The sequence below is a fragment of the Phalaenopsis equestris genome, unplaced genomic scaffold (assembly GCF_001263595.1).
Source record: "Phalaenopsis equestris unplaced genomic scaffold, ASM126359v1 Scaffold000725, whole genome shotgun sequence".
Lineage (NCBI taxonomy): Eukaryota > Viridiplantae > Streptophyta > Magnoliopsida > Asparagales > Orchidaceae > Phalaenopsis > Phalaenopsis equestris.
The window spans coordinates 342,293-356,679 of NW_018165165.1; the positions used below are offsets into that span (position 1 = coordinate 342,293).

General features: G+C 34.8%; 1 protein-coding gene across 1 annotated transcript; it reads right to left on the minus strand.

The window, feature by feature from the left end:
* Positions 1-12,254, minus strand: LOC110030484. The gene is made up of 5 exons (XM_020733212.1): positions 11,770-12,254; positions 11,503-11,685; positions 707-776; positions 526-597; positions 1-260 (listed from the first exon to the last, which is right to left on the minus strand). The coding sequence occupies exons 1-5, from the start codon at positions 12,100-12,102 to the stop codon at positions 208-210; spliced, it is 711 nt and encodes a 236-aa protein (XP_020588871.1). The 5' UTR covers positions 12,103-12,254; the 3' UTR covers positions 1-207.
* Positions 12,255-14,387: the final 2,133 nt, after the last annotated feature.

A 14,387-nucleotide genomic window follows, 5' to 3' on the forward strand; every position in this document is an offset into this window, starting at 1 on the left:
TTCAGATTAAAGAACCAAGTCAAGTCATCATTTTATTAGAAAATATCACATAAAACCCTTACATGCACATTATTAAAAAAAGGTCCAGTTTCATCGTCAACATATTATAGAATAATGCACAACTATAAACTAAACCACACATAGGCCAAACCATTCTCATATATACAGAAGGAAGGGTTAAGCTGCGCGATTAAGTAACGAGTGAGACTAAACCTCTGCGGTCTCCAATGCTTGGAATACGTCAGTGCGAGTAACTATGCCTGTTCAGTCACACATGTAGCAGTTAAAACCATTAGTTGTGCTTATAAAATGGGGCATTTACATACTAAATTATGCTTTTTGCATTTATACCACCCAAACCTTTTTCATAACATAAAAAATACCATCATTTAACTTAAAAGGTGAAATACACCATTTCATGCATAGGCAAGGTGGTATGAGTGTAAAAATTGAAGTTAGGTGTTAGGTATGTAATTACATAGAAATTGAGTGGTATGTACGTCTATATTCCTTTATAATATTTACCTATAACATGATGCTTCTCATCTAGAATGGGTATCCTGTGGACCTTCTTCTTCAGCATCAAAGCCGCAGCATCTGAAAAATAGTAATTATCACAATTAAATATCAAAATGAGATATTTATAATAATTTAAGAGCAGCAGTTAGTTTGGACAATGGAAGCAAAGGTTTTGGCAAAACATTACCCAAGACGGTCTTGTCAGGTGAGAGTGTGAGGGCAGGAGAGGACATCACTTCACCAACTTTTGACTTGAGCTGCATGACATGCTACTAAAATTACGAGGTTCACAATAATGGACATATGCTAATTTCTCTTTTTAAAATAAAAACTGCATGGAAATAAAATCAAGAAGGCCACACAATCCATGAAACCTAACAGTAAGAGCAGTTAAGAACATAATAGCAATTTTTTTTCTTTTACAATTTAACTTGCAAAGAAGAAGGATTATCAGGAGAAAAAGGAAATTAAAGAACAAACAAAATTGAATGAACAATTCAGTGCTTTGCTTTTTCTTAAGCTCTACATTTGTGCAAAATATGATGGCTTTAAATGAAAATGGTTCTACTCATAAGATGCAACCAGAAAAAGCATCCCAAAGAAGCGTGCACAAATATTTTGTACTCCGCGTACTTTAATGTCATAAAACCGAATAGTAGGTTAAATTATATTAGGTTATTAATAATAGTCATTATTATATGGTTCTATCATATTTAATGTAGTTGGTGATTACTTCTATGTTATTTTTGTTATGTTCTATTTCTATAAAACTGTGCTAAGAAATAGAGATACTATCCCTGCTCAGATAATCAATGTTCTGAGCTACTTTAGAAGTCAGAAATAGTCGTAGAGGTCCTTGCTCTACTAAGTATTGAAAGTTGCTACTAAAAACATTTGGAATGTTCAAACCCAACTCTCGATGTTTCAACTCTTATTATGATGATGACTAATGTTAGTGCTCAACTTATAGAAACAGTATTAAGCAACTTAGGTATCACAGAAATCAACCCAACGAACGGTATAATCAACCAAACCAAACGGTAAATTAATCAGTATTGAGCATACAAATAACTCAAATAAGAGGACAATATATAATTGCACGAGCCAATATTGAAATTGATACCCTACTGTGATTGTTTATGCGAATAGCGCAATAAATAAATGTCGAAACATTTTAAAGCCGCATCCTCTTACATTATATGGGATGGCGGATAAATTGAATCTAATGCACGGTTTGACATTAAAAAATAAATAAATAAATCGAGGCATAAAATATACTGAAGAGCACAAGGAGGATATGACTGTTTCAACTGCAGAAATGTGCTGATGACTAAAGGGTGGCGCCAATGATGTGATGCATTGGTTCCATTGGCAAACATTGAGAGGTTATTTATATAGTATTTTCCAATGAACGATCCCACTAAGCTAATGAGCAATTTCAAAAAGCTAAAGCAATGAAAAAAAAATTGGTCAAGAGTATAAGACCTAGTTTGCTTTGATTGTCAAATTTGTTCTTTCTATTAGCAGCCACAAATATCAGATCATAACTTTCACTTTGGCATGATATTTGCCATCAAATGTATTGCATTCATAGAGCTAGTGGATCAAGCATAAATGTAAAGATAGAGATTAATGCTTATGTGGAATGCTGAGAAAATATAGGAAGATTTGATTGGAGACAATTGAGAAACTCCTTGATGAGTTTTATTCCCTTTATTTTTCTTTTTATTTCAGTTTATTTTCAGAATTATTTTCTTTCCTAACGATATTTTGGGGAGATATAGTGGGTAAGGTTGTAAATTAGAAGGGAATAGTTCCAATATATGTAACTCCATAGTAATAATTTGGAATTAGATTTAAAAGATTGTTCTCTCCTCAACTTTCTTCATGGTATTAGAGCACAACGAAACAAACCCTAGATCCCTTTTTCAACCGCTGGAGAGGCCATAATTTATGATTGGAATTAGATTTCAGAGATAGTTCTCTACTTAATTTTATTCATGGTATCAGAGCCCTATGAAATAAACTCTAGATCCCTTTTTCTATAATCGAAGCTTCTACAGCAACTATCCAACATCGGAATCTTCCTCGAAACCACATGTCTTCTTGCAAGCCCTCCACAGGAGCTTCTCTCTGCAGTTATTAGCATCAAAGCACTTCCCAGAACCTCTCTGTTGGCCCCAAATTCCCTACAAGCACTTATGGTCCCTGTTTCAACGCTCGCCATAACCAAAAAATAAACTCAATGGTCAAAACTTCCTTCAATTGTCTCAATCTGTGTTTATAAACATTTGTGGAAAAGGAAAAGAGGAACATCTCACGAAAGATGGCACAGTTCTTGAACTTCCTGATCCTAACCATCATTCATGGAAGATCTAGGACCATATAGTCGTATCTTGATTGATCAATTCTATGATCACAGAGATTGGAGAAATTTTTTGCTTTATAAGACATCACAGTAGATTTGGGAAGCATCTCATGAGCTTTATTTCAGTACCAAAAAATTGCAAAATTGTTCAACATCAAGATAAAATTGTTTGAGTTCCGACAAGAAAAATTAAGTGTGACTCAATACTCCAACAGATTTAGAAAGTACTAGTTACAATTAGATATTTATGATAGTTATGTAGGAAGTGCCCACAAGATGTTATGTTATATAAAGTAAGATTGGAGAAGAAGAGGATGATCAAGTTCTAATTAAGTCTAAATGAAAATATAGATGAGATCGGAGGAAGAATTAAAAAGATGAAGCCTCTTCCCACCGCTAGGGAAGCATTTGCTGACGTCGGAAGAGAAGTAGGAAGAAGCTCATGGGGGATGATGTGTGAATTCATCAAACATTGAAAGCTTCACCTTGTAAACAAGCAACTCCTCTCATGAGTAAAAACCAAAGAAGAGTCATCCCTTATGTGAATCTTGCAAGAAACTTGGTCACTCAAAAGACAAGTGTTGAAAACTACATGAAAAACTACAGATTGAAAATCAGGACAATGGAGCAAACAACAAAACAACAAGGCCCGTGTTACTACTTTTAAAGAGTCGGCCGAACCTAGTCCACCAAGGAACAATTGGAAGTGCTGAAGAAACTTATTTAGAGCACAACTGTCCGATCTACCAGTTTGATGATACACCAAGATATCATATCCTCCTATCTAGCCAACAATGAAAGATTTTGACTTTAGATAATAGATTCAGGTGTTTCTAATCACATGATTCGAGATATTCATGCTCTCACAAACTATCAAGAGTTCACCAACTCTAAATTTATTCGACTTGTCCATAGATCTTAGTCCAAGATTGTTCAAAAAAAAGTAAAAGAAACTAAAGATATTCAACTCTTTTCTATGTTATATGTCTGACAATTAGATTGCCACCTATTTTTAATCGTCAAACTTTCTCATGACTTGAATTGTGTTACTAAATTTCTTTCCAACTCCTGTGAATTTTAGGTGTTCAGCTCAAAAAAAGTGATTGTCGATGTTGAATTGCATCAAATTGTATACCTGCTCAAAGAAAATTATTCTCTTAACACACAAGTGTCTTCTTCACAATCAACTTCTCATACTTTTGAGTCTATTGTATCTGAATTTATTAAAAGCCAAGTTTTGTTATAGCATTGTCTTCTAAGTCTTCTCAATTTTTATTATATTGCAAAGTTATACCACCGTCTCTTTAATAATAAAAAGCCAGAGTTTTATCAATATGAAAACGTGTCAATTGGCTAAACATATCCGTCCTGCTTATTCTTTGTCCCAATAAAAATACTCACATCATTTCTCAATCATCCATAGTGACGTTTAGGGAACTTCAAAATTAAAAACAGTCAATGGACCCAAGTTGTTTGTCTCTTTTATTGATGACCACACTAGACTAATTAGATATTTCTCATAAAGAAAAATTTTGAAACTACGCAAATTTTTCAGTCCTTCTATAACATGATTTCCATCACAAAATTCAAATTTTCAAAACTAATAATGCAAAGGAATTATTCAATTCCCTACCTTTTAAAAGATGTATCTCCATATGAGTTCTTGTGTTGAAATTCCACAACAAAATGGGATATCTGAGAGGAAGAATAGATGTATAGATCTTTAATAATGTTCTAAAAAAATAAAATTATTTTTATAAGTAAATTTCAAGATTTCAAGATTTAGGATGTTCATGAAAAATAAATTATATATAGGATAAAATAGCGAACACTATTAAACAAGTAGCAAAAGATGTACTTGGAGAATCAAAAAAAAAATTCTAATAAATAAAAATAGTTTGTGGTGGAATAATAATATGCGAGAAAAGATAAAAAATAAGAAGTGATATTATAAAAACTGGTTTAAATGCAGAAGCTTAAAAAACTGGAAAAAAAAATATAAAATGGCTCAAAGGAAGTCTAAATGAACAATCTGTGACGCTAAAATTTCTACTTGTAGTGATTTTTATAATATATTAGATACTAAAGAAGGTAAAAAATATATGCATAAACTAACCAAACAAAGAGAAGAGAAAAGAAAATAAAAGTAAAAATTTAACTCAAGTAAAGTGTATTAAAGTTGAAAATAAAAATGTGTTTCTTAAAAAAAAAGATATTCAACATAGTTGGGTGAATTATTTTGATAAACTTTTTAATGAAATTTTTGAAAATACGATCGACTTAAGTATATTTAATATCGTTAATAATGATAAAATCTTTAATTTTTTACGTTGCATTAATAAAAAAGAAATTGAGGGGTCATCAAGGGTGTAAATTTGTCAGATCTGATGATATATCTCTATTAAAGTGCGGAAATATTTAGGAAATTTGGGAGTTTCTTGGCTTATTAATTTAAAAACTAAAAAGACACCTAAGGAGTGGAGAAAAAGTATTTTGGTCCCTATTTTTAAGAGCAGTGGAGAAAAAGTATTTTGGTCCCCATTTTTAAGAGCAAAAGGGATGCACAAGAGTGTGTAAATTATAGAGGATTTAAGTTGATTTGTCGTACTTTAAAATTATGGGAGAGAGTAATTAAGCATAGGTTAAGATGTATAAAGATTTCTCATAATCAATTTGGATATATGTCGAATTGGTCTACTATGGAAGCTATACATTTATTGAGAGGTTTAATGGAGGAATTCAGAGAGAATAAGAATGATCTATAAATGATTTTTATTGATTTAGAAAAAGTTTACAATAATATTCCAAGAGAAATCCTTCGGAGAGTTCTAGAGAAGAAAGGTATAGACATGAATTATATTCAAGTCAATTAAAAATATGTATATTGGAGTTGTTACTTGCGTTCGAACAGAAGGAGGATTGACAAAAAAATTTTCTATTTCAGTAGGATTACATCAGGGATGGGTTTTGAGACCTTATCTTTTTGCTTTAGTTATGGATGCTCTTACTGGGCATTTACAAGAGGATGCACCTTGGTGTATGCTTTTCGCCGATGATATCCTTCTTGTGGATAAGACTCTCAAGAAAAACTTGAATTATGGAGATCTACATTGGAGTCTAACAGCCTTCGTTTGAGTAGAACTAAAACATAATACATTGAGTGTAATTTTAGTAGTAGTAGCTCTAATGACAGAGTTGTAACTATGGGTGATCAAATTATTAGAAGGTGTGAACGTTTTAGATATATTGATCTACTGTTCAAAAGGTGTAAATGCTTTAGATATCTCGATCCTATTTCAGTTGGATTACATCAGGGATGGGCTTAGAGCCCTTAAGCCAATATCTTTTTGTTCTAGTTATGAAAACTCTTCTTGACATTTACAAGAGGATGTACCTTGGTGTATGTTTTTCACTAGAGATAAAGCTCAAGAAAAACTTGAATTAAAGAGATCTACATTGGATTCTAAAGGCCTTCGTTTGAGTGGAACTAAAACAGATTACATGGAATCTAATTTTAGTAATTTTAGGAGTAGTAGCTCTAATTACAGAGTTGTAACTATGGGTGATCAAATTATTAGAATGTGTAAACGTTTTTGATATCTCAATTATATTGTTCAAAGTGATGGTGATATAGATGGGGATGTTAGTAGAATTCAAGTTGATTAGTTGAAGTGGAGGAATGATTCGATCTTATTGTGTGATAGAAAAATACCCCGCTTAGATTGAAAGGAAAAGAGAAGCATAAAACTAAGTTAAGTTTGTCTAGATGAGAATGCTTAGGTGGACGAGTGGCTTTACACTTGAAACAAAATGCGAAATTAATATATCTGTGATAGGGTTGGCACAGCTCCAATGGCAAACAAATATAAAGAGAGTCGTCTTAGATTGTTTGGTCACATTAAACGTCGACTTTTTTATGATCCAGCTAGTAGAGTAGATGTTAAGATTCGACTTAAATTAAGAAAGGCAGACGTAGACCTAGAAAAACTTGGGAATATTGTATAAAAAAATGATCTTAATTTATTATAATTAAATGAAAATATGGCACTCAATAGGATGCAATGGAGAAAAAGGATTCATGTAAACTTAGTGGGATAAAGGTTTGTTGTTGTTGTTGTAATGTCTCAAAAGTTTTCTGAGGAGATGTTGTACTCATTGCCACCTACCTCATGAATAGAATGCCAGGCAGAGTCATTGGATTCAAAGCCTCTCTCAATATTCTAATGTAAAAACTTTATGGCCTGAGGAGATGTTGTGGATTCAAAGCCTCTCTCAATATTCTAATGTAAAAATACCATAATGTCAAAGCCTTCTCATCCAATCTTCCTCTAAAAATATTTGGATGTCTCTTTTGTTCACATTCATCAACCAAACCGTACAAAACTTTGACCTAAAATCTATCAAGTGTATCTTCCTTGGGTATGTTTCTAACAAAAAAAGGTAAAAGTGTTATTCATTCATTATAAAAAAATACTTTTAATTATCTGAATGTTACCTTCTTTGAAAACCAACTTTATTGTCCCGAATTTGATATTCCGAGGGAGAATCTAAGTGAATATCAAACTTAGGACACTACTCTGGATACCCACAATGAACTAAAGTCACCACAAACTATTCTACTTCCCTCTAACCATTCGGTCTCTCATGTTCCACCACTTGAGATAAACAACCTAAGATTAACAAGGAAATGCATAAACTTTGTGTGTATGATGAGAGAAAGAAATCCATTGAGCAAGACAAATACATATGCAACCACAGAACCTCACAACCAAACTTAAACCCACATCTCTGAAGTTCTAAGAGAGGTGGAATCCAATAAAGAAGATAGGGAAAGTTGTACTAATTATCATATCCAGGAGTATGTTGCATATAAGAAGTTATCATCACCTTATAAAGCTTTCGTGTCTAATCTTGATAGTGTGCATATACCCAAGCCTATTCATGAAGCACTTCAAAATCCAAAATAAAAAAAAACAATTGAAGAGGAGATCCAAGCACTTGAACAAAATGACACATACACCTTTACAAAACTTCCTCTAGACAAAAGGCCTATTGGATGCAAATGGATGTTTAATGTGAAATACAAGGTAGATGAGAGAATTGAGAAGTTCAATACTAAGTTGTTGGTGAAAGGTTTCACTCAGTCTTATAGAATAAACAATCAAGAGACATTTGTACTAGTAGTCAAACTAAACATTGTAAGAGTTCTTTCATTTGCAATAGGCAGAGTGGGAACTGCATCAACTGAATATCAAGAATATGTATTCCTGAATTGAGATGTTGAAAAAAAAGTGTATATGGAGATCCCACTGGGCTGGAAAATGGCTCAAATAAATATCTTGTTAGTAAACTAAGAAAGTCACTTTATGGCCTTAAACAATCTCCACGAGTTTGGTTTGATAAGTTTGCCAAGTTTATGAAATCTAATATTAAAAAAATTGGTGCACTCAATGTGAATTTATTTGATATGATCGAATGAGATTCACTAGAATCAAACAAAACTCTTATTGGTTGCTTTAAAATATAAATTATATGTCATCACATTGAGAGATTTGGAAGTTTTTACTACAATGCAATCTATTATTGTTGGTATTGTACTGCAGGGGAGCGTTTGTAATATGTGTGGGATGTTATAAATTATTATGGTTATTGATCGAGTAGAAGATATTGTTGGCTTGCCTTTTTCTTGTCATTTTAGCATTGACTTTAATCTCCATTGGATTCTTGCCACCATTTATATATTGATGTTTAAAGTTATTTTCTAGTGCAACAATTAAAACAAATTGCTCTTGAGTCTTGAGAAGATGAAGGGGGGGGGTGGTTAATCATTAATATTATGGTTAGACATAAAGCTATTGTCCCACTAGTCCATGATCAAATAACAATATCTGGAGTGGTTTTTAACGTATTGGGGACAATGAGCTTAGTTCTTCAGCTTCTCTCCTTGATACTTCACATACTACCTTTTTTGTGAGCATTCTTTTATTTGAGTATCTACTTTCTTTTGCTTTTCAGTAGGGTTCTCTTTGTAAATTGAAGAAAAATAAGGAAAGAATTATCTCTACAATCTTATTCCAAATCATGAACTATGAGGCTCAAATATAGGACAACTATTCTTTTCTAATTTACAATCTTACCAAATATATCCACCCTAAATATGTAAATGAAATAATTATGAAAATAAACTGAAACAAGAAGAAATAGGAAGGGGATAAAACTCATCAAGGAGTTCCTAAATTGTCTCCAACCAAATCTTCCTATATTTTCTCATAATTCTCGCTCATATATGTTGTAAAAACCCAACTTGGTATTCAACTCAGAGAAGCTGCTTGGCGGTAGAGCTTTAGTGAAAACGTTAATGACTTGAAGATAGTTGAAATGTAGATAAAGTGAATAATGTCACCATTGACCTTTTCAGAGATAAAATGTTGGTCAATCTCAATGTGTTTGGTCATATCATGATGCACATGATTCTTTGCAATACTGATGGCAGCTTGTTTATCACAGATCATCTTTATGGGATTGATTGTGGAGTACCCCAACTTCTTTATAGCTAAAAACCGAGTCAACTGCGACAGGATAATGAATTGGAAAGCAGAAAAGGGGCAGTTTCTGCTGTAAAAGCAGACAGTGATTATTTTGACAACTGTCCAGCTCAAATCAGCGACCAAATGACAGTATGGCGAGCGGCAGACAGCGATCTATTCTTGGGCAAGCTACATACTCACCACTTGCGAGAGGAAAAGACTACAACACTTTGGAAGGGAGGAAATCAAAGAATAAACTCTCAAAATACATAAAACCAAGCCAAAAAAAAATCCCAAAATCAGAATACAACCAATATAAAGCTCCCTTAAGAGAAAATGACTTAATTAGAAACTAGAAAAATAGGAAATTGCTAGAAAAGAAAGAAGAAAAAAAAAACTTGCTAGAAAATAGAAGGAAAAAAAATTTTATATTCCTTCGGATCACTTCTGCAGTGACCTCAATTGGTAGCCACAGTATTGCAGTGATTCTGTCTCCCATGTCAGTTACTCTTGCACATATTAGTATTTTACACTCCCTTTTCCCAAAGGGTGTAAAACTTGCTATTTTACACACTTGCACATGACAGTATGGCGAGCGGCAGCCGCAATAATTTCAAACAACATAAAGCTCCCTTTTCCTCTAAATTGTACTTCATAACTTTCTATTACTTAGCTAACGATCCATATGCATCCATTAAAGTTCAAAATGCAGCCCAAAATGATTCAAGTGAAACTCTAGCAAAGTAGTCTTCTTTATTATTTCTGTTTCTACACTCCTTGTTAAAGATACAATTAAAAAAAAAAAAAAGACAATGTGTAGAATCAGAAATAAATAACATACCATATTAGTATTTTGTCGGAACCATATACATGGTAGCGAACACCGCTTTAGATAAGAAAATGCACAGACAATATGACTACCAGATTCCCAAAGTAAAATGAAGATTAAAATAATCAATGGGTAAATATTCAATATTAAATAAGGCATTAGATTGGATGCTATATATGATAGAGACAACTATTTTAGTATGCATATAGTCCTAAAATTTGAGAAAAAAATAGTAAAAAATATGCATGTGAAAAAAGTATATGATATGAGTCGTGCCCTTCTCCTATAATGCGCTACAAGGTTGTTTGGTTTATCATTATCTATGATATCATGCTATGTAAATTTATAAATGACGGGCATCGTCGGGCACTCAAACATCTTTGATTAAATTAAAACCTCTAAATCATGCTGCTTGGAGAAATCTTATAAATGGATTCTTATGTTGCAATCGCATTTCTCATATCTAATTCTCACCTTAACACACAAGAATGAAAGAAACCAAACAAGATTGTCATATGAACTTAATATCAAGTGCACTTCCCCTGCTAATTCACAGAGGACCAGAGCACTTAAGATTGATATTCATGAATCAAACAATTACAATCTTAACTAATATCGTTTACATACAATAACATTGAACCAAACACTTTTTTTTTTTTTTTTGAGATAGCGATAGCAGCAACAAATAGTGATAGCAACAACAAGCCATTATCCCACTAAGAGTTTCTGTTGTTATTGTTTAGATAGCGATACATCAACCAATACTACAATCATGTAAGGCTAACATCTAATAAAGGCTAAACTGAACAGCCCCATAACCCAGCTTTTCCAGGTAAAATTAATAAGATTAACAGCAGCAATCTGAAAATAAGGGCAACAGGTTTGCCAATTTCTGCATATTTATAGATTCCCCTTCTTGTTTTTACTCCAACTTTGTGTGCATTCCATTGCTTGCTTCATTCCCAATACACTCACAAGTTTTTAAAGTAGACGACCACCCATTTTTTACATTAACAAAATATTAACCGTTAAACACTCTATGCTTAAATATTTACTATATCAAGATTTACTCCTTTATGGCAATTTTTTTTTTTTAAAATCATACGTACTGCACGCAGCTTATCTAACTTAGCACAGAAAACAAATCCAGAGTCAATGGAACCAAAATGCAGTTTGTTTCCTCCTCCAAACAGTACAATCTTTTCTTTTTCAAGAAATAAGCTTCAGGAAAAGTGCCAAAACGAGTTCTAGGAACTGACCCCTTTAGACGCTTTAGCCTTATCTTTCTTCGATACAACCCCTATGCACCTGAGATTCTCGTCTATTACAGGAAGCCCCGACACGACCTCGAAATAGTGATCGACCTCCTCCAGCGTCTGATCCGGTGTCGCAGTCCTAATCGTTGTTGACATCACCTCGCCCAACAAGGCCGATGGTTTCATCTGCCATCAGAAACAAAGTTTAGAACGAAACGAAGCACAAATGAAAGACCAAAAAGTGAAATCGAACTGAGAAAGAAGACGGACCCTCTCATTAGTGATTTGCGTCTCAAGATAGGCCCTGAGGTCATCATAACTGAGGAGGGAGAAATTCTCAGGCCACTCGCCAGATAAAATCCCTTCCGGATTCTCGTCGATATCCGGTCGGAGATCGCCAGAGGGAGAAGAGGGGAAAGACAAAGCTCGATACTTCTTCACCCTTTCATAGCGAACACCAGGAGAGAGCGAGTAGCCTAAACTATTTCCATGCTTTGCATCGATCCACGAGAGCACGGCGGTTGATCGAGCGAAGGAATTTAGGGTTTTAAAGGGTGGGAGGACGGCCGAGCTGCCGGGAAGAACGCCCGTGGTCATTGCCATCGTCGTCAAAGAAGATGAGAAGTTTCTAGAAAGTGGTTCTTCCACTCTCCGGTGATGTCTTTAGACAGTGAACGGCTGTACCATTACCAACGGTACGATAATCCGCGGTGAGAAGGAGACGAGCCATCAGTTTACGGAGGAGCACGTGCCGCAGTAGAAATACTAGTGGCGGTACTGTCACGTATTTAAGTGAGACTTCATTTAAAATGTTAAAAAATTACAAATATCTTAGATCTAAAATTTAGTATTTATATTTATAATATATTAATGTAATAAATTTATGTATATAAAATATATTTTATATTTAAAAATATAATGATAGTAAAATTTTAATGTTATTTTAAAATTTTGAGACATATATATATATATATATATATATGCACATCAAAAATACCAATATGAATTTCAAAGTCATCATACGGCTCAAATGAAGATCACACATAGAGTTTTTACCACCCCACTATCATCTGGGCGGGAAAAATGTGTTTGGTCTCCCACGACGAGAGATTTTAATGGCGGACCACACATGTGGTCCTAACCGACCATGACACGTAGGAGCGCTCAACCGCAACAGACCGACTGATCCATGACAAACGAGATCGCCGCGCGGCCAAACGCCTCGACCAACCAACACGTGCGTTGGGGGGTCACAATCGCCACTCACCCGGTCGTCTCAGTCCACTGATGTCAAGTCAGTCGCCCTGCTAATCACCGCCTTGATTGAAATTCAAATTGTAATGCAAATATTACATGAATTCATACAAATAAATAGTATTTTGATCACATTAAGAACAGTTTACATAACTGTTCTGTCATTTTCATAATTATACAAAATGCATCCCTATAAATAAGGAGCAAAAATATGAATCAATGAACCTCTTCTTGGACTCTTACAATGAGGAATTCCAGACTTATTATACTCTCTCTCTTCCTCCTCTTCTTCATCCAGCTCTAACTCTCGGGTCATGATTCACAAAAAAAATTAGGATCCAACATCCTAAAAGACGGTTCGGTGAGCGTGGATCATACCGCAGACTACAAGCGAGAAAGACTACGAAGAAGAAAGCTCCCAAAGAGGAATAGTGCACATAAAACACAATAAAGAGTCTACGCAACCATACGTGCGCACACAAAACCAGTAGATGCAGGCCCAAATGACTCTCATGATGGAACAATTTGAAGTCCTCCAAACAGCAATCACTTAGAGGAACAACCATGCACCTCTTTGGAGACAGAACCTCAGAGGGTCCATCGGTGAACCCGCCTGTCCCGGACAACTAAGTCAACAGCTAGCAGACGGATGAACCAAGTGAGTCTCAATACACTGACACATGTGCATTTGCACAGGCTAACAGACGATGGGAAGAGCAAATGTGAGTACCTGTCCGGCCAGAGGGGGAGAATTTACTCGTCAAACAAAAGAGAAACTACCCTCTCTAAAGCAAAGGATCCAGCATATGAATCCTTTAAAGGGGAAGACCAATTTGATCAACCACGTAGCGTCGTTCCAGCCATCAGTCAGTTTGGTTCAAGTTGACAACCCCATACTTTGTCGTCTCTTCCTAGAGTGAGCACTTCGATGATTCAATGGTCTACTGAATGAAACAATCCCCAACGAGTACAAGTTTAAAAAAACCTTTCATCTTGCACTTATAGATTGTACAGAAGTCAAGAAAAAACTCGGACACCCTACTTGACCTCAATCAGGAATAGAACGAGAGCTTGCTAGCTTACATCGACCACTTCCAGAACGAGATGTTGAAAGTTAAGAAACTGAAGCCTTAAATAGGCATAACAGCCTTGAAATAAGGGGTCTGAAGCAAGCGATTCAAGTATGATCTAAACATGTTTAAACCCATTATTTTTGCTGAAACATTGAAGATGGCAAATGAGGATATACTGTCCAAGGAATACCTCCAAGGTTCTCCTATAGGTAGGATGGAGCAGCCTGACCACCCCTCAAAAAGGTGGAAGAACGAAGTGAATCGTAGAGGGTGAAAGACATAAAATACTCTGCCAGTCACCAAAATAATAACTCCTAGTCCCGGAATGAACAAGGAAATAATCATGAGCACCATGACCAGAAGCGTAGCTTTGACCAGCGGTCAGCACGATATTATGAGCGACTGCATGATTATCAAGAAATGCAGATTTTAACACCCTTTAATGTGTCAATGGACGAAGTAGCCAATGTCATCCAGAACAAGGACCATTTTAAACTAGCTCTGTCGCTGAAGGTGCCCCCAACTTTATGGGACCCAAAAAGGTACTACCAATACCACTGA